This window comes from Suricata suricatta, chromosome 11 (assembly GCF_006229205.1).
Source record: "Suricata suricatta isolate VVHF042 chromosome 11, meerkat_22Aug2017_6uvM2_HiC, whole genome shotgun sequence".
In the NCBI taxonomy this organism is placed as follows: Eukaryota; Metazoa; Chordata; class Mammalia; order Carnivora; family Herpestidae; genus Suricata; species Suricata suricatta.
Genome location: NC_043710.1, coordinates 32292643 through 32313719, shown reverse-complemented (window position 1 = coordinate 32313719; position 21077 = coordinate 32292643). Strand labels below are relative to the sequence as shown.

General features: G+C 39.1%; 1 protein-coding gene across 1 annotated transcript in view; it reads right to left on the bottom strand.

The window, feature by feature from the left end:
- The window catches only part of LGR4 (leucine rich repeat containing G protein-coupled receptor 4), a 97252-nt gene that overhangs the window by 32437 nt on the left and 43738 nt on the right, over positions 1–21077 (bottom strand). Inside the window, exon 2 of the mRNA XM_029957735.1 lies at positions 10791–10862. Coding sequence (XP_029813595.1) covers positions 10791–10862 — 72 coding nt within the window. The remainder of the gene's footprint in view (positions 1–10790; positions 10863–21077) is intronic.

Below are 21077 nucleotides of genomic sequence, written 5' to 3'. Positions count from 1 at the left end.
ACCTTTAAAAAATGAGCTGGACAAGTATAGGCCAGAGAGGCATCTAACAGGAGGTAAGTGACAATCTCTTATGAAATAGAATTTGAAATCAGCAGGCTCTAAAATGTTGGCAACCATTTTCAAGTAAGAGCAAAAACCATTATAATACATACCCCTGGTATAAGCCCTTAACCACGTATTTTTTATGTGTTAAGGCCTTACTGTGTGCTGGGAACTCTGCAGTGCCCTGCGAAAAATGAGGACCTCGGGAGGTGCGCCGGTTTCCAGGTATGTCCATGCATAGTGACGGAAAGGAACATTACTGTAGCCCTCTGCCTTCCATTAGTCCGCCATACTGGCCTGTGTTAACACCATCCCCTCCTGCTGTTTTTAAAACTGAACAAAGTGCCTCGGTTCCTTCGTGCCTTGCCCAAGGCCCTATGGCAAGGCTAAATAATGTAGATCTTAGAAAGAAAATAAGGCAAATAAAGGAAAATAATGTAAATTCCAGAAAAAGAACAATGTTGCTTTTTGTCATTTTCTATGAATGACTTTAGAAGAACCAAAGGATGTAGTTATTTTCTTAGTAAATAGACAGGGCTAACAACTAAATAGCTCCCCTTGGACATTCTTCCCATTAAGGTTAAACAAACCTCATCTGATAGCATGTATCAGAGAGCCCTGAGTCAGCTAACAGTGTTTTGCTTACCCTATTTCTCCACCTACATGTTGATATAACTTTTGTGTAAGTGCATGTAAAAACTGAATATGCTTTAAGAACATATATGTATTAAGAATCCTTATTTGAGAAGCTGCTAAGGTTTTTAAAGTAGACTTTGTTCACAGAGAAGGGGAAGGTTATTTCGTCTATCTACTTGAGTATACCTATATATATTATATGTAAATCAATAAAAGCCTGGCAATGGTTACATTTCCTGAGCCAAGTTATCCTGACAACCTCTGGCAGTGTTAAGCACACAGTATCCACCCAGATGAGGAAATATGTTACAGCTTTTAAAAAGTTTTATAGCTAGCATCTACCAATAAATATTGACCTTCAACTATAGGCCAATCGCCATAGGTTTGGCAAAGTGAGTTATGAGTTTTCCTAAGACACTTCTCATTTCATTTCTTTTAAATAAGATTAATTCATTAAATATAAAACCTCAGTGGGATTTAGTTTTTATATAGTCTGATTAGGTTTCTGACATCAATAAATTCAAAATAAGAAGAAATCCTTTATCTTAACCCCTCCCTCAATTTCTAGTTCAAAAATGTGGTTACCTTCACCAGCTCATATAGGAGAAATGTACGACCGACAGCCCTGCCCTTAGAGAAAAGTCAGAGGAATTGAAGACATAAGTACCCGGACACACGTTGAGCACAAAATAACAGGGTGCTGCATCCAGCACGACGTAGAGAAGAGCAAAGAAAGTGCAAGAGGAACTTGGAAGAGGAAGACCAGAGACAGCTTCCTATGGCAGAAAGGGATGGAAATGGAACGTATGAACTGGGCAAGATGTGAAGAGGAGAAGGAGGAACGCGCCTACTGAATACTCATTCACGCCTTCCTGGATGAGCCTGCGGTTGTTTCAATACCACCTCCTTCACGTGATGCAGCTCCGTGAGCAAATTTTGGATTGGTTTTAACCAGTCATGCTGAGCGCATTCCCATGACTGGCTTAGGGCTGGATCTGTGATGCCAGCTCTGGTTACAGGAAGTCTATTGGGGTTTCTGGGAAAGGTTCTTCCTAAATGGGGATACAATGGAAGGAGTGACTCTTTTCTCTTTCTGGATGCCATCATGTCTAAACATACCATGTGAAGTGACTGCATCTATGGTGCTGCCTTTACGAGGAAGACAGAACCTAGGTTCTTGAGGATGTGACCTAACTCCATTAACTGTCCCTAGAAGAGTTCTACCATCTTGTTATGCAGGTCTTCTTATTACGTAAGATAACACATTTCCTTATTGTCGAAGCTACATAGAATTAAATTTGTTTCTTGTAGCCAGAGGACTTTAACTGATTGCCTGACCAATAACCACTCTTCCCTTCTTACCTAGTAATAGAATTCTGATTTAGGTTCAGACAATATGCTCAGTTCAAAAGCCATACTTTACAGCACCCTATTCTTAGGTGTGCCCGTGTGACTAAGTTCTAGCCAATAAGATGGAAGCAGAAGTATTGTATGAAAGGTTTAATATGGCTTCTTGAAGTTGGCTACTAGGAAATATCACCTTTTCTTTCCTCCTTCATCTTTCCTGTTGCTGAGAACTGGGTCATGACGGCTAGAGCTTAAGTACACAGCTATTTTGTGATCCTGGTGTGGTAGCTATATACCAGGTCCTACATCCCTGTTGACTCTGTGATGCACCATAATAGTTCCATAGATGTATGTGTGTGTTTGCGTGCGCGCGCGTGTGTGTGTACATGCCTTATGTGTTTAAGCCATCCATGTTTGAGATAATGGGTGTTTGCTTTTTCCTCCCTTAGCCTTCCACCTTATCTTTCTATGCATTCAGATTTTAAAAATCAAATATCCATTAATTTTATGATCATTTTCTTAAAAAGCTAAGTGTGTCTGTGATAAAGACTTTCCAACACTTCTAACATTATCTTCTTTGTTATACACATATAGGCCAGGGGTGCCTGAGTGGCTCAGTTGGTTAAGCATCTGACTCTTGATTTTGACTCAGGTCATGATCTCATGATATGTGGGTTTGAGCCCCACATCAGGCTCTGTGCGGTCAGGAGAGCCTAATTACTGTGCTGACGGCACAGAGCCTGCTTGGGATCCTCTCTCTGCCCTTATCCTGCTCAGTCTCACACTCTCATTTTCTCTCTCTGAAAAATAAACAATGAAAAACTATTTTAAACTTATAGTCCGAATTAAGAAGCAGTGATAATACCTGTGAGGGGAAAATAATAAATTATGAATTAAAGGTACTAACGCATATAATAGTATGTGAAACAAGCATGGTTTGACTTAGAGTGGACGATACGTGGAAAAAATAACATAGCCTGTTTCCTTGCTGGAAAATTATGCTAGCAGAAAATCAAATACACGTTCAATTACTTACAGTCTTTACTATTTTTGGTCAAAGAACAAATAATTAGCCTTGGTTGAAATAAAGAAATGAACCAGCAAACTGTGGTTTCAGTTGCCTCTCTATGCTTCCTAAATCCCATGTCAAACCTTTTAACAATGAACTGCTTAATTCTCCTGCTTGATTTCCCCTAGTCCCCTGTGAAATCCTTACTTATCATCCCCCAAATCTGAGTACATCCCATGTTTCATCACCTCCACTTCTAAACTGCTAATCACTACAGGGCAAAGGTACAGGGCCCATTGGTTCCACTATGCATTAACATTACCTAGGCTTTAACGGAGACCTTTCTATATTCTTTGTCGATCGTTTGTTCATTTCAGATTGACCCAAGTAAACATTTCCTACAATGTGTCTAATTACTAGAATCTAATGGGCTGAGCTATCTTTGCTTTCTTTCTGCCAGTCTTCCTTCCCCCTTCTGCTTCCTTTGGGAGGATTCTCCACCACAAGTAGTCCCAGTGGGTGGGGATGAATCCCCGACCCAGACTGGACAATGCCATTTCAGAGTGACGACTGGCTCCAGGACAGGCACGTGAGGTTAAGTCTGGCCAACCAGAGTCCTCCTAGGAATTTTCTGCTGGAAGCGCCGAGGAAGCCTCTAGATACTCATTTTGGATCTCAAGATGTAAAGAGGTGCTTAGAGCTACCAAAGGCTTGATTTCCCACTATATGGAGACCAGCTATTTCCTACAGGAAAGAATGTAGCCAAAACACAAAATTAGAGACAATCAAAGCTAAGAAATGGAGAGCATGAGAAAACTCTCGTAGCTTTAAAACCTTGAGATCAAGTACCACTTGAAGCCAACTCCACCTCTGGACTTTCTAGTTCTACATGAAATAATAAATCCTCTATTATGTCTCAGCTGGGTTTCGGTCTCTTAAGCTCTGGGGACTCCAGTCAAATACAGCATGTATTCCAAGCTTTTGCTACTCTCCCCAAACCAGAATTCACCTACCAGCAGTCCCCAAATGCCTGCCTCTTGATGTACATCTCTACCCCAAAGTCAATCTCACAACCCTACTGAAATGATTCTTTAAAAAAAAAAAAAAAAAAAACTTAAATTCAAGGCCTTTTGTCACTCTCTGGCCACAGGCACCTTTCTCCAGCCTGTCAATGTTGATCATTCCTTGTGAAAACTCCTTCCTCCCACAGCTCCTCGGGCACAGTGCTGCCCTAGTTCTCCGGCTCCTCTGGCACTTGGTCTTCTTCCCACACCCGGATTCAAGTGTTTCCCAAGGAGTTGTCTTTGGCTTCCTTCCCTTTTCTTTTACCCTCTCTCTCGGCAAGCCCTTTCAATCTCATGTTCCCAGTAATCACCTTGAAATAAAAGACTCCCAAATATATACCCATAATACTCTAATTCTATAATCTATACCCACGAATCTCTCTTTCGGGCTTCACGCCTGTATTTCTGGAGGCCCCTACCTGAATTCCATCTAAATTCCATATGTATATTCAAAAATAATAGTTTCTCTTCCAAAGCAGTTTTTCTTTCTATACCGTCTATATTTCTGTCAAAGCACACCAGACTCCTAGTAATCCTAAATGAAAGTGTTACGGACGTCACCTTCATCATGCCAGCTGAGACGTCCTCCTGATTCTATTTCCATCTTTTGCAGAGATTTCCTCCTCTCTCTTATCACCTCTCATCTGCCCTAGCTCAGATTCCCATAATTCGCAGCTGGACTGTTGCCACTAGCAACATGTGTTGCTTCATGTGTCTCCCTGCATTTTCTCAATCCCAAACATCCCACTGTCTGCTGGGATTACCTCTACTGAAGGTCCTATCCAATCAAGTCATTTCTTAGCTCAAAACACTTCAATAGTCACTCATAAGTTGAAACTCCTTGTTGGTCTGCCAGGAAAGAGGCACAGGACTGGGGCTTAAGTCTGGCCCCAGACTCCTTTCTAGGTTTCTTTCCCAATATTTCCTTTCAGGAACTCAACATTACAACCAAACCAGACACCATATCATTCCTACCACTACACCAGTCTTTATGTATTTTCTTATTCTCCTTCTTCCACATCTCTTCATGAATTAACTTCTAGCACCTCTCAGGACTCTCCAGAAATACCAACTCTTGGGTGAGGTCTTCCCTAATCTCTCTTAATAAGTAGAAATTTCTTTCACCTCTGAACTCCCAAAAACTCTAATATGCCACCCATCTCTCTTGAAAGTAAAGATCCCATTTAATTCAACACAGTGGTTTACCTAACAAAAGTTTGTTGAATTAACAAATTGTCTTACATGTCTCTCCCCGTCCTCTCCACATCTATATAGGAGCATAGACTGGGATTAAAACCAGGTCCATTACTAATGTGCTATGTAACCTTGGGCAAGTTACTTGCCCAACAGAGCACTATGAAGTAGAACAAGAGAATGCTCCCAAGAATAGAGTATTTTTAACTATCAAACATCACCAGAGCAACTGAGAAATTATTTTACTTTTTCTGGGGGGGGGGAATCATTTTCAAAAATTTAAATAAATTATCAAGACACAGCAACCAGATACAACTTGTGGCTCCAGATTATATGCTGGATCAGAATTTTATTTTTCTTCTGCTACAGAGAATTATCTATGGAATGGCCATTAAATCTGAATGAAAATTATAGATCAAATGATAACACATATCAACACTATTTTTCAGAGTTTGTCCACTGTACCGCAGTTATTTAAATGAATTCTTAGTGTTTTTTGGAATAACGATGCAATATTTAGTGGGAAAGGGGAATTATAACTGTAACTTACTCTCAAATGGCTCAGGAAAAAAATGTACATATATTTTAGATCTCATAGTGTGTGTGTATATATGGAGAGATGTTAACATTTGGAGAATCTGAGTAAATGGTTATGTGTGAAAATTCTTTATGCTTGCAACATTTCCTAAGTCTGAAGTGTTACTTATGTGTGTGTGTATATATATATATGTACATATATAAATATGTTCTATATGTAAGTATTGGCCAAATTAAACTATTTTAAACTACTTAGTTTTGATCCACTCTGTATCTGATTTGAAATCTCCCTGTTCGAATCATTGACTAGTCCTCTTTTATAAATGTCTTAATTTAGCATTAATTGTCCCGCAGATGAAAAAAAATGATGAGTGGGCTAAGTTTTACTTTAGCATTGTGAGTCTAAAGTACATTTTGAAACAAATGGAATTATCCTCATTTTCTCATATGCATTAAACAATAAACTGCACGAGGGCCAAAGGTGGCAATGGTTTCCACTGCTATTGCAACATATAAACTCAAAGCAACATCCGTGGACTTTTCAGTAGAAGTCTATGGAAAAGCAGCTAGATATTCCTTCTGTTGATTCTAATTAAATCATTTTCACAACTCCACATTGACATTCCCCAAATGCCTACCGATGCTCTGCAGGTCTCAAGGAAAGCCAAAATAGTTGTGCCAGCCTCACATCAGACTAGAATCTGTGGATGCTAAATGAATATTTTCTAGGAATTCTGGCTTTCCTTTGACCCAGCTAACAAAAGTCAATATTGACCCATTCCAACTTCCACCCCCAAGCAAAATAACCTCTCCCTACAATACTTCATGAAAATCAGGAAAACAAAGACTGCAATGTGTACAAGGATTAGTGAAATTTACCTTACTCCTGTGGACATAGCCCTTTATGGTCACAAAGCACCTTTACATAAATTACCCCATTTTCCCTTTACAATACTACTTTGAGGAGTTCCATGTTGAAGAGCGGGGAAGCCAAGGCACAACAATCAAGAGACTGTCCCAAGGCTTCAGATATTGTATGTATCACATCAAGTATGTTTTCATATTCCCAGAGGGAGGTGGGAGGCCATCAGTGAATGGCATCCAGTCGTTCAGGACAAAAATCCTAGTCTCCTCCCTACTGCTCATTCTCATATCGAATTCAGCTCCTCCAGGATTAAGTCTAAACTCAGCTTAAAACATCACTTTACAATCCGACCTCATATCCTGACACTTCTCCGCCGTTCAATATTTCAAATTTCTCTATGTTTCAATAGGAATAACTGTTTTAACACTTCTGAGATGTCTACTTCTATGTCTTTGCACACACTGTAAGGTTCTTTCTGGACTACTCTTACTACCCATCCTCATACCCATCTGATAATTCCTAGGTGTCCTCCAAGCCTCTGCTGAGCCTATTGTAGGAAGCCTTTCCCAAATCCTAGTCTCAAGTGAATACCTTACTTTAGACTTTCACTGACCTTGCACATTTTCCTTTAAGAGTCTTCATTACCCTGTACTAAGTGGTAGGTCCATACATTCCTCTAGACGGATGTACAGCTGAATTGTCTGCAGTTAGGAATGTTTTAACATCTGTGCTATCAAATACAATAGCCACTAGTCACCGGTGGCTACTAAGTACTTGAACGATGGTTAGTTTAACTAAGGAACTGGATTTTTAAATTTAATTTTAATTACTTTAAATCTAAAACTAAATAGTCACCTATGGCCTGTGGTTATGGTATTGGGCAGCCCAGCTACAGACAGACTGTCAACTCAAGGACGAAGACCATACTTCCTGTGCCTGACCCCTGGTATCCACCACAGAACCTGGCACAGAACAGGATTTGGGGTTTACTGAAAGAAAAATTAAATGTTTAAGTATCTATAAATACTTCTTCTGTATTGTTTGGAAGTGATTCCACCCAACACTCCAAGCATTCTGGATTATCATATAAAATTTAGCCAACCTGGTCACATCTTGTAAAGTGTACCTCATCAACTATAATGGAAAAACAAAAACAAAAACAAAAAACAAAAACTTCAGTAAATCATTCATTTCTACTCAGAGCACTTCAGCTTCACAATCACTCTTAAATGACTTCCAGATGACTTCTGAGTAAATGGTTACACTGTTTATGAAATATTACAATAGTCATGGCAGCATCATTTTGGAATATCAAAATCAACTACAATGTTTTATAAAGAAAGAAATGGGGGTTTTACCCCCATGCTTTTATTAACATGGAAAATAATTCCTTTAAATGCCTGAAGTATTCCCAGAGTATTAAAGATTATTCTGCTGTATTCTTTAAAAATAACCATCGGCTCTCCTAACTAAATTCATTTTTGAAATCCCATCCAATATTTGGAGATGTGCTAGCCTGATTTGATGGGCTCCATCACTGCCAAAGCAGTATATGGTGAGAACAGGACCTACCTACAAAGAACTAGCAGTCAAATTCAGTTTCATTTCAATCAAAAGTCTCAACTGACAGAATTCAAGAGCCTGACATTTGGGATTTTAAGAAATCCAAGATGTGAGCTTCACAAAGCAGACTAAGTAGGTTTGACTCCATATCCAGGCCCTCATTACAAAATCCCTCAGAATGGAACTGGTCATCTGAGGCATCAGCAACGATGGTAGGTACCCAATCCCCCCACCCAGAGCAAAGAGAACCTCTCCACTTCTATCTGGTGAATCACACATCACATAGTAGTTATACAATGGATGGACAACCATGTCCTTTCCCTGCATAATCACTCCTGTAAAGGGACCCTAACCCTAAAGTCTAAAACATTATAAATAAATATATTTATGTGATATATACATATATATTTATAAATATATAAATAACAAATGAGAACAAATAGAGGAAGCATCTTTTAAAAGCTTGAGAAAGGACGTGGGGGCTTCGAATACACAGTTCACTTCTTTTTAATTTAAAATTTTAATTAAAAAGATGAATAATTAGGGAGTTGGATAGGCAAAATGGGTGAAGAGGGTCAAAAAGTACCAACTTCCACAGGTGCCTGAGTAGTTCAGTCGGTTAAGCATCCGACTTCAGCTCAGGTCGTATCAGGGTTTGTGGGTTTGAACCCCAATTTGGGCCCTGTGCTGACAGCTCAGAGCCTGGAGCCTGCTTCAGATTCTGTGTCTCCCTCTCTCTCTGACCCTCCCATGCTGGTGCTCTGTCTGTCTCAAAAATAAATTAAAACATTAAAAAGATTTTTAAAGACCTTCAATATTCTAAATTGTTAAAAAAAAGTACCAACTTCCAGTTATAAAATAAGTCATGGAGATTTAAGGTACAACACACTGACAACTATAATAACACTGCATTGCATATTTGAAAGTTGCTGAGAGAGTAAATCTTTAAAAAGTTCTTATCACAAGAAAAAAATGCGTAACTAATGGTGAATGTTAACTAGACTTATTATGGTGATCATTTGATAATATACACAAATATTGAAATATCACATTGTGTACCTGAAACTAGCATGTTATTAGTCAACTATATCGCAATAAAAAAATGAATAACTATTACAAAACAATTAATGTTCACACTTAATTCTTTTCCCCAAAAGTAACATTTAGTATTATATATTCCACTGCTTTTTGTATCCACTTTTAAAATAGTAAAATAAATCCTAGCTATTATTTACATAACACTTGCTCTGTTTCATGCATTGTCCTAAGCAGTGAACATCTATTAATTCATTCTGTCTTCACCAGAGGGAGGGCTGTTGCTATCTGTACCTTAAAGACAAAGAAACTGAGCAAAGGGAGGTTAAATAACTTGACCCAGTTCACAAGCTTAGAAGTGGCAAATGATCTCTGTTCAATTTTTGCCGTGGGAACACTGTGTTCAGCGAAGTAGTGTTGGAAGAAAAATTTCTCCAAAACTTTATTAAATCCTTAGCTGCTATTTCAATGCTCTTGTCAGAAGCAAGGGAGCACACATAACCTGCCTAGATTATATTTGATTCCTGTTCCCCATGTTGGGGAAAGGCTGAGCTAACATAGGAGACATTCGCAGACTTGGATCTAACACTCAACAGCTGGGCTGTAGGATACAGTCCATAATATGAATTTAGATTCCTTCAGGGCTCTATCTCTTTGATATTCTTAGTATCAAACTGTTCCCTTCTTACCTACACATATTACATAATCCATTAGCCTGGCCATAAAAACCTATATTAAGCTTGATTTAAATCTGATTTTATTTTTTTTTACCTGGATTCCTAACATCATTTATAGTTTCCAATCACTTTAAAATGTAATAGTGCCTATTTTTATTGTGAACTTTAAAAAAAAAAAGTCTGAAAAGCAAAACGAAACGGAGGTTAAAACAGATGGAAAGAAATTTTCCACAATGTCAACTGTTAAATTGGAAATGTGAGCTGCAGCTGACGAGTCCAGAAACATTCTTAGAGGTGCTCTAAGAGACTGGGATGATGTTCCATGCCTTCACCCAACCCCCAAAGGCCATGTGTAAGTGTCCAAGGGGCCCCACACTCAGTTTTCTGCTTGCTTGCAACAATATTGCCTCCTGCATCGTGACCCTAAAATACCTTGTATTATTTTTTATGGTTGTGTTACCCACACAGAAACTCCTCTGGCAACAATGTGTAATTACCCCAGCCTTGTTATCTCAGGATAACACTGTAATTAACTTGTGTCACTGTAGCATTCATGGTTATAATAATTGCAGCAAAAAATTCCTATGAACGTAACATTTTTAGTTCTGGCTTTCAAAAATAACTTCAGCAATTACACTGCTTAAAAAAATCAAGTTTGTTTCCCCGAAAACAACCTGATTTCTTCTGCACACAAAGCTCCCTGAAACTGAGCTATTTGAATGTTCCCTAAGAAACATTAGACTATCTCTTTTGTAAGAGCTTCCAAAGAGAATGGGGAAACAAAAACACAAATAAAACATATTTCTCAAAATATTACTTACAGCTCCTCTAGAAATGGAAAGTTCTTAAATGCATCTTCTGGTAATTGAGTAATGTTGTTCATACTGATATCCCTGGAAAACATAAAGTTAAGATTTTTAACTAAGTGGTATTAGACTTAAAGAACTTAACTCAGAAAAATAATTAGCTGTTGACATTCTGTAAAGAAGAAAAATGAGCACACAAGACAGACATAGGGAAAGTCATAACTTGGCTTCCAAATACAATGTTAAATCTTTTATTATAAATTATGTCCCATAATTTAGAAATGTACCCAGGTCCTGGATTTTCCTTTCCCCCTTCAAGTGTCCTCGAGGAGGGGAGGGGAGGGAAGGGGAGGGGAGGGGAGGGGAGGGAAGGGAAGGGAAGGGAAGGGAAGGGAAAAGAAAAAAGAAAAGGGAAGGAAAAAGAAAAAAGAAAAGAAAAGAAGAGAAAACGGCCTCAAACTACCTACAATGACTGGGCCAGTTTGATTTCCCAGTGCTCTGGTATTCAAAGTGCTGTCCCGATAAAAATAAACAAATGAATACCCCAGGGCACGATAAAAGATTTGCAGGCAAAGGTGGCTTCTTAAGTCACTGTCAGGGACAATAAAACAGGTCCTAGCTGTATTCCAGTCATTTTTTTCTGCAAAACCTATAAAAGTCTTCCAGGTAATAGCTATAAGGGGATTTCATTTTTAGCCTACAAACAGATGCAGCCTAGAGACATGTGCTTACATGACAGGTATGCTGTCCATTTACAGTTTTTCCTTAAAGCAGCAGCAGAAAGGAGAGAGCTCACTTGATGATATAACTTGAAAATTAACTAGGTTCAAACAGCTAAAAAATACTTTATTAACCATTTCCTTCCTCCCTGGCAATGGCCTCCTCAACTGGTTTTCTCTTTCTACACTCTGTTTAATATGGACACTGTGAAAGACAGGGCAAGGCACTCTAAGAGGGGGAGTCCCAGCCTGCACTGGGACTCAAATCAGGTTCCTCTGCCTCCTGTCTGCAGCTGAGCCCTCAGGGTCTCTCTCCTTTCTAAAATTCACCATGAAAATTCAGAAGTGTGATTGCCTCATCACTGGCTTAGACATAGAGATCTATGAAAGTAGAAGAGAAATCAGCTAATAAGAAAACACCAAAATCAGCTAACAATAAGAACACTATGATTTTTATTAATTTGGTTAGGTGAAATTTTCTTTTAAAAGAGATGACACCTTCAGTACCAAAGTAGGTGAATCTCTTCTCCCTATCTTTTCCACTCACTGAAATTTGGAAATGGAATTTGCAGTGTTCTTTACGAGCTCTTCCCAAGGCAAGCTTGGAAACCTTTCTGTTTGAGAATAACAGCAACAGCAGGCACAAAACCAGCAGTAGCGGCTAATGTACAGACAACACTGAAACCGTGGTGCGACCACACATAAGATCTCCCATTACAGTGGGGAAACCTGGGGCTTCCTGAGGTACAGAACTCCCCACGGCCACCCAACAGAAGGTGTAATAGGAAATGTGCACTCCAGAGTCCATGATTTTAACTGCACACGGAGCCTTCCCAAGTATCATGTGAATCCTGTTACTTCTCTCCAGTGATAGTCAAGATAGAAAGCAAAGCCATGCAAACTGGTGAAACCACTCTAGAAAATAGTATGGAGGTCCCTTAGAAAGTTAAAGGTGGAACTACCTTATGACCCAGCAGTTACATCAGCTCATATTTAGCCAAAGGATACAAAACTACAGATTCACAGGGGTACATGCACCCCGATGTTTATAGCAGCATTATCAACAATAGCCAAACTATAGAAAGAGTCCAAAAATCCATCATGTCATATATTTGTATATACAATGAAATATTACTCAGCCATCAAAAAGAATGAAATCTTACCATTTGCAATGACATGGATGGAGCTAGGGTGCATATGCTAAGCAAAATAAGTCAGTCAGAGAAAGACAAATACCATATTATTTCACTCATGAGAAATTTAAGAAACAGATGAACATATAGGAAGGGAAAAAGAGAGACAGAGAAAGAAAAGCAAATCATAAGAGACCCTTAATGATAGAGAACAAAATGATGGTTGATGGGGGGAGGTGGGCAGGAGATGGGCGTTAAGGAGGGCACTTGTTAGGATGAGCACTGGGTGTTGTATGTAAGTGATTAATCACTAAATTCTATTCCTGAAACGAATATTACACTACATGTTAACTAACTAGAATTTAAATAAATAAAAGTTTGAAGGAAAAAAGATACAAAGCAAACACACAGTTCTACCATGGGTAAAAGCAAAAGGGACACTGCCTCTAAGATCTTGGTACAATCATCAGTGAATCCCGGGAAGAGAACCTTTGTTTGACAATTAAAAAAAAAACTGTAAAGAGCTTTAGAAAGTGAGGAACCAAAGTTAATAAAAATTTCTTTGAGCATGAAACTGCTCTCGAGATGAATCCTACATCCGTAGGGATTCCAAAATTCCACACACATTCCAAAATTTTATCACTGAAAATCACTAAAATTCTATTAAAGATAACGTATGAGAAAAGCAAAATGAATATACTTCAAGGAATTATTATTATTATTATTGTTATTATTATTATTGAGAGAGAAAGGGAGAGAACAGGAGCAGGGGAGAGGGGCAGAAAGAAGAAAGGAGAGAGAGAGACAGAGAGAATCCCAAGCACACCCTGCACTCAGGATGGAGCCCAATGCAGGACTCAGTCCCATGACCCTAGGATCATGACCTGAGCTGAAAGCAGGAGTCAGATGCTCAGCCAACTGAGCCATCCAGGCGCCCCTCCCTCAAGGAATTAATTTTAAACACAGGCCCTGATAGTAATTTAGCCAGTGATCATTATTCTTGTGCAGGGAAGGGGAAACCCTTTGTTTTTAATAAACACGCAAGCAAGACACTAAAGAAATAGTACAAAAATAGGGTGCTTCTGAAGAAGGAGGTTCAACTCCTGGCACGGCCACATAGCCACTCTGTAATCCTGGGCCTCAGTTTACTCATCTGTAAATGAGAGCAGTGAAGCGAATGGCTAAGGGGCTTCCCTGCCTGAAACTGTATGCTGCTATGATTTATCTTTTCCTGTAGTTTTCATGGAGGGGCCCATCCTCCCTGATGAATATATATGAGGTTCATTTGTGGAAAAGGTATGTTTCTGGAAAATTTACCATAATGCAAAATTTAAAGGCTATTAGTTTGCCATTATAAACCACTGAGTCACTCGAACCGCAAACCCATTTGATCTTACCCAATGAAATCATTCTTATGAATACAACAAAATGTTTAGTCACGCTGAAAGGCAAAAATAATAATCTGAGTAAGCAGTGATTCTGTAAAATATCACAGGACTTTGGGGCTCTGTAGCCATTCCAATAAATGGAGAAAGGAGGAAAAGCACAATTTCTTACTTGACAAAAGGAGGCACTCTGTGCAGTTTCCCCCTAAGCTTGGCATGCCTGAAGTCAGGTGAACATCACAGTAACAGAAAAACTGATTACTTGCCTCACCATAAAAAGACACATAATTAGAAATTACACCACACTATTCTCAGCATTCCAATTTTTTAAAACACAGACACCTATACACTTCTCTCATTTTTTCCCCTCAGAGTAACAAGACATGACAGGCAGTTCTGCTGTGAGCTATAAACGCAATTAGTAGGACTCTACATTTACAAACTAGTATGTTTTAAACATGTGATGAGGTTTTGTTTCAAAGCTTTAGGTACTGGTTTCCACAATGTTCTGAATTTTCACCCACCTAGAGAGGTTCTATATCTTTATAAGGTGTTTTCCCTCATACTTTCCGAGCTTCAGTTAAACAAAACATTCAAGAATGAGAAAGAAAAAAAAAAAGCAGAAGGGGGAGCCTAAAAGATGTTATCTCCAGAGCAGCTCTGGAAACATGTGGTTACAGATTATAAGGTGGGTGGGTACTCATTTAAAATAATGAGGGCTAATGGTGATAAACAACCTACAGACAAGCCTTGGAGAAGATTCCAGACCTGACATCACCAACACCAACAGGAGAGCTTACGGTTGGAAAGGAGGCTGGGAGTGAGAAGTTAACTGTAACAATTTACAAAGGAAAACTCTACACCATAATTACAAACATCTCAGGCTCACAAGCCATACGAATTAACAAAATACGTTAAGTTACAAATTTGTATAGAAAATGTTCAGCTAAAAGATAAACCTCGAGATCAGTGGTTTGACTTTCATATGAGCAACACGATCTTTCAGCAGTAACCTCTGAAGTTAAACTCAGTGATCTGACATCCCGGGTCCCTATGAAGAAAATAAATCTACCATAGAAAACCAAAAATCATGCAAGGTCAGAGCACTGCCCACTCGCAAATGTCTCGGAGGGCAATGTTAAGAGGGCTGCTGGCCGTAACTGGGTCTGGCCTGGCATAGCTGGAAGTGCACAGGTTGGCAGCCACACACACCAAGGTCTACTTATGATTTTACGAAGACTAGTTGTGCAGTCATGGGTAAGCTGCTCATCTCTCCTGAGCCCTGGCTTCTTCACTTGGGAAAAAAAGGCAGTAATAACCAGACCTTGGAGACTGCTGGGAAGACCAGAAAATGTCAAGTCACACAGAAGAAGCTAAATAAATGATAAGATATCAGCTTACTATCCTCCATACTTTTGCTGCTCCTGGAAGCTGGCTGGCCGAGTCCAGTGTCATGAAAGCTAGCAGGCCAAGTGGCACACTGCCTTTGGTGGCCTTTTTTCCCCCAGAAATTTCAAAAACCAGTGTTACACAAGAGAAACATTAAATGGTACAGAAGACCTAGAACCTGGAATCATTCCAACTATAAAACTAGACTCTAACCGCCAGAACTCCAGCAGTCAAAGATTTTTAAGCTTGAAGAAGCCCTTTGAGGTCAAATACTTCAGTTTAAAAGAAAAAAGTTCCTTCTGTAGGCATTGAGGTGCTAATTAAGCATAAAGTAAGAGAGAGAGGAAGAAAGAGAAAAAGAAGAAATGGAAAGAGAGGGAGGGAGAAAGAAAGGAAGGAGAAGAGGAAGGAAAGAAGGAAGGAAGGTAGGAAGGAAGGAAGGAAGGAAAGAATTACATTCTTATAGGAAATTTTTGGAAGGACAAGGGAAGACAAGAGCCATTATTAGGATGACTTCGGAGTTCAGTGATTAAAAACAGTGAACAGAACCCAGAACTTTTAAAGGGGTGTTTGAATGTATCTTTTCTATACATATTTGTTCCATAACAGATTTCTTTAAACTTAGTTCTCTCAAAATACATTAACTAGAACAGAACATACGCCAGCAGATTATGCCAACACAATGTAATACTCCCAAATTTTTACCGCAGAGATCAGAAATACAAAAGCACATTACTTCATTAGGAAAGAAAAGAAAAGAAAAGAAAAAGCTGAATGCTCAAACACTAGCAGTGGCTGGCTTCAAAATTAAAATTTAAAGGGTACAATTGTTTAATTGAAACTGCTAAATCTCCCCAGTGGTTAAACTCTCATCTTTTTTCCCTCATAAAATTCACTACTTCTAAAGTTTCTACAGAGTAAAAAGGAACATCGTGTTTCAACAAGGTACCTTTTTAAAATCCCCGTAAAATGCTCCAGAAGCAAGCCTAACCTGTTTGCTGATGGCCGAACGTGTACCACCATTGACTCCGCCATTGTATGCTCTCTGGGTCTGGGCCTCCTGCCACAGAATTATTTAATTTGCAATATACTGTGATTGACCCAATGTTATCTAAATTTGAATAAGCCCTCCTATTTGCACTAGATAAAAGTGTACGGCTACTGCTACATTGTTGATGATATCTTGAATACTACCCAGCAGTTTAAAGTCCCTAAACAACATCCAGGTTCTAGAGAACACTAGGTTCTTTCATGTTCTCTAGGAAATGGTTGTGTCTTTAAATTCAACAAGCACATGTTGATAATAGATATCCCAATGACTTTTCTAGGGTCTTCTGTAATTAGCCAAAATTTTCAGGTCAGTCTCTAATCACAGAAGTCTACCGTATGAACAAAAACAAAAATCTAGAACTAAATTTGAACGATGCCTCTGGCTGAACAAATTGGAAGGGAAGGTCTCTCTTGTCCACCAATTGCGCTGACATAAACAGAACACCAAATCCTAGTCAAAGCTCATGAAGGGTTCATTTCTTTTCTGACAGGATTCCATACCTTTAGGCAAGCAATCTCTTTTTCTCCCTCTCTCACTCTTCTTTTTATAAAAGTGATCCATGTATATTCGTTTCTTAAAAACGGAAATACAGAGAAAACCATTCACAATCTCAATACCCAGCAATAACCCTGGTCCTATTTCATGGGTGTCCTTACAGGTTTTTTTCTACGTATGGTATATATTTTTACAAATGTGAAATCACACAGTTCTGAACATGTTTACCGATTGCCACCTAAGATTCTTCATTTACAAAGTAAAATAAAAACGTCTTTGAAAATATATTTTAATAAAAGTACAAATCCAGCAAAACCTTGGACTGCAAGTAACTTGTTCTGCAAGACAAGCAAACATCTCTAATAAATTTTAACTGGATAAATAAGCAATGTCTTGCAAGCCAAGGTCACCTGATCACAACTGAGCCAATGGTTCTTAAAATTTGCTTTGATATATGAGTGCCTTGGATTACAAGCATGTTTCCAGAACAAATTATGCTTGCAAACCAAGGTTTTACTATATTGCCATCTCATGTTATCTTGATGCTATTTTTGGCAGGCTGTACATCATTGGACGAGAAACTCTTTGTTACTGAATACCACTACGCCAAAGGAAAATTAGCTAGGGATGTTCCTGTAAAAGGGGATCCTGCGTCACCCATTTAACATGAGGTACTTATGTGCAAGGCAATGTGTTAGGATGGTGAGGCTTTTGTGTCAAACGATATGCTCACAGTTCTTTTCTCCTTTTTTAAATTAAAATCCATCACTCTATTCTCCACTTACTGTCACTATATTTTATTGCAACACCCAATTAAATTTAACTGTTAAAACATGCATTATTGGGGTGCCTGGGTGGCTCAGTCAGTTACGCATCCAACTTCGGCTCAGGTCACGATCTCACGGTTTGTGGGTTCCAGCCCCGCATCGGGCTCACAAAGCCTGGAGACTGTCTTCGGATTCTGTGTCTCCTTCTCTTTCTGTCCCTCTCCTGCTCACACTTGCTCTCTCTCAAAAATAAATAAAAAATAAAATAAAATAATAAAATAAAATATGCATTATTACATTTTGAAAGCAATCAGGGTAGCTGTGTATATTTGAAGATACTGCTCTTTATACTACTGACATGAGGCCAAAACAGTTTATTATACCACTTCACTCAGATTTTGCTCCAGAGAGGTTTTCCTGATCTTCTATGTTTTTTGGTACTGCTAGAATCCAATGAAATGTCACAACAGACAGCCCTCTAATACCACGTGCAACATTTGTACTACGGTTTTAGGCGGGAGAAATCGGCTCTGTGTGATCTAGAGCCTTGCTTGGTATTTCAAACACAAAGACTCTCTTTTCAAGTGGAAAAGATTCCAAAACCTGCTTCCCTGCAGACTTGCAGTCCTTAGAAAGGTATTTGCTACAACCCACCATACTGATGCTTAAAAATAAATTTCAGTTAGAGCAGAGAGAAGTTATCACCTTGTAAAGTCATTATCTATGTAAAGTACTTGGATATTCTACAATATAATCTTCCTAAAAATACAGAAAGGCTGGAGAAAACGTCAACTTCAAATCTTAAAAAAATGAAAACATTTTGCTAGAAGAGATATAGAGAATAATGTTTCATTCATTTTATGATTATCTACTCTACTGGATTAAAAAACCTCTACCTCGGGCCCCTTTGGAATTTTTCTATTAAAGACTCTCAAAGGCATATTGCCATGCTAAGAAAGTGAAAAAACACAAAATAGACTGGAAGAAAATATTTGCCAAACACAGAAGATAAAAGAATTGTACCTATAACATAGAAAATACTCTCAAAATTCAGTAAGAAAATAAACTGGAGTTTTAAGTGGGCAAAAAGATTTAAACAGACATTTCACCAAAGATTACGCGAATGGCAGAAAGCACATAAAAAGATGTTCAATATTAGGCAATGGGGAAATGCAAAGTAAATCACAGGCCACCACACCACACAGCTATCAGGACGGCTAAAGTATGAAAGAAAAACAGCTGAAAATATCAAGTCCCGACAAGGATATGGAGCAACAGGAATCTCATATACTGCTAGTAGGTATGCAAAATGGTACCACCACTTTGGAGAACAGTTTGGCAGATTCTTTGTGGGGTTTTTTGTTGTTGTTGTTAAGTTTATTCATTTATTATGAGAGAAAGAGCACACAAGCAGGGGAGGGGCAGAGAGAAAGAAGAGAAAGACAATCCAAACCAGGCTCCATGCTCTCAGCAGGAAGCCCAACACGGGACTTGAACTCATGAATTGTGAGACCATGACCTGAGCCAAAACCAAGAGCCGGACACTTAACCTAGTGAGCCCCCCAGGAGCAAATGGCAGATTTTTATAAACATGTGCTTATGACCATATGACTCAGCAATGCTAGGTATATAAATAAGGGTCAAAAACTGAACAACCCAAATATACTTTACCTGGTGAATGGATAAAGAAACTCTGGTGTATCTATACAATGGAATAATACCCAGCAACAAAAGGAGACTACTGAAACAAGCAGGAGCGTGGACGAATCTCAAGTGTCTTATGCAAAGCCTGACTCAAAAAAATACACACTGTATTCCATTTATTTTTAATTTTTTTCATGTTTATTTTTGAGAGAGCAGAGATGGAGTACAAGCAGGAGAGGGGCAAAGAGAGAGAGACACATAACTCAAACCAGGCTCTGTGCTGACAGCTCAGAGCCACGTGGGGCTCAAACTCACGAATCGTGAGCTCAAGACCAGAGCTGAAGTCATATGTTAAATGGACTAAGCCATCCCAACTGCCCCTGTATTCTATCTCTACGGCATACCAGAAATGGCAAACGTTTAGGGACAGAAAGCTGAGCAGTGGGGGCCAACAGCTGGTGGATGTAGTAGGAGATAGAACGGGGGACAGGATGGCTACAAAAGGGCACAGGAGAACTTTCTGGTGTGATGGAAATACTCTATATTTTGATTTTGATGGTGGTTATATGATTGTATTTATCAAAACGCTTAGAAATGTCCATTAAAAAGCGAGTTCTACCATATGTAAATTAAACCTCAACGGCCGTACCTGGCTTTTATAAATAAGAACATATACATTACCTCCTGGCTTCAGGGTCAGGAAAGATGCAGTTTTGTTCTGTTGCTTTTTCATTTGTGTTGTTCTTCCAACCTCTACTATCTACTTGTAGCACAACATGAGACTGAGCCTCTTCATTCTCTCTTTACTAAACCTATTAGGTTTGTGCCTGTGTGCTGGGTACTGGGTATATAAAGAGAAGTCAGACAGCTTTACTCGAGGGGTGTTCTGAGACAGCAGAAAGGCAACAATAAACAATAAGTAAATATTGTGATGTGTGCAGCACAGCCAGGGAAGATGAGCAACCAAACTTGGAACTGGAGAAAGGCTTCCAAAGGCAAGGCTGTTGTGCCAAGGTATAAAGGACAGATATTACTTTATGGAGAGCTGCTATTTCAATCTGTGCTCTCACTCATGAGGTTGGCACTGTTTCTCAGCCGAGACGCAATTGGCATGTTGAGCAGGATAACTCTTCATTATTCAAGACAACCTTGCTCACTATAGGGCACTTGGCACCCGTTACCCCTGGCGCACTAATTAGTGCAACTAAAAACATTTCCCAAACACTTCCAACCTTCCCAGAGCAAGCTGCTAGTGCAGAGAGGAAGATGAAATGTAGTTAGCAGGTGGCAAATCGCATTAAAAAAAATTGTAATAAATACCTAATATCAAATTAAGTATATCACCTAGAAAAAGAACGAGTACTGTTTCACAATTATTTAGATTTTGCATATATACTGTTTCATGATGTAAAATGTAGTCCTCACTGGATTCATGGGGGGAAAAATATGAAAGACTTTGAACTAGATCACTTGTTTGTTTGAGTGGGGGGTACCTTCCAGGGCCAGGGACTGTCGGTTGTGAAAGCATGATCTAGTGAGATAAAACCACAATGGTCAAAGAGAGAAACCTACCCAGGAACCTGAACATTATAAGCAATATGGCTACAGGTGGTGAGAGAAGCTACCGAGATCCACAGGAAGTATATCCCGAAAGCCTTGATGTGACCTCCAGAAATTGGAGCTGCCAAAGGAAGTTTAAGCATGTCAAGTTCACCATAG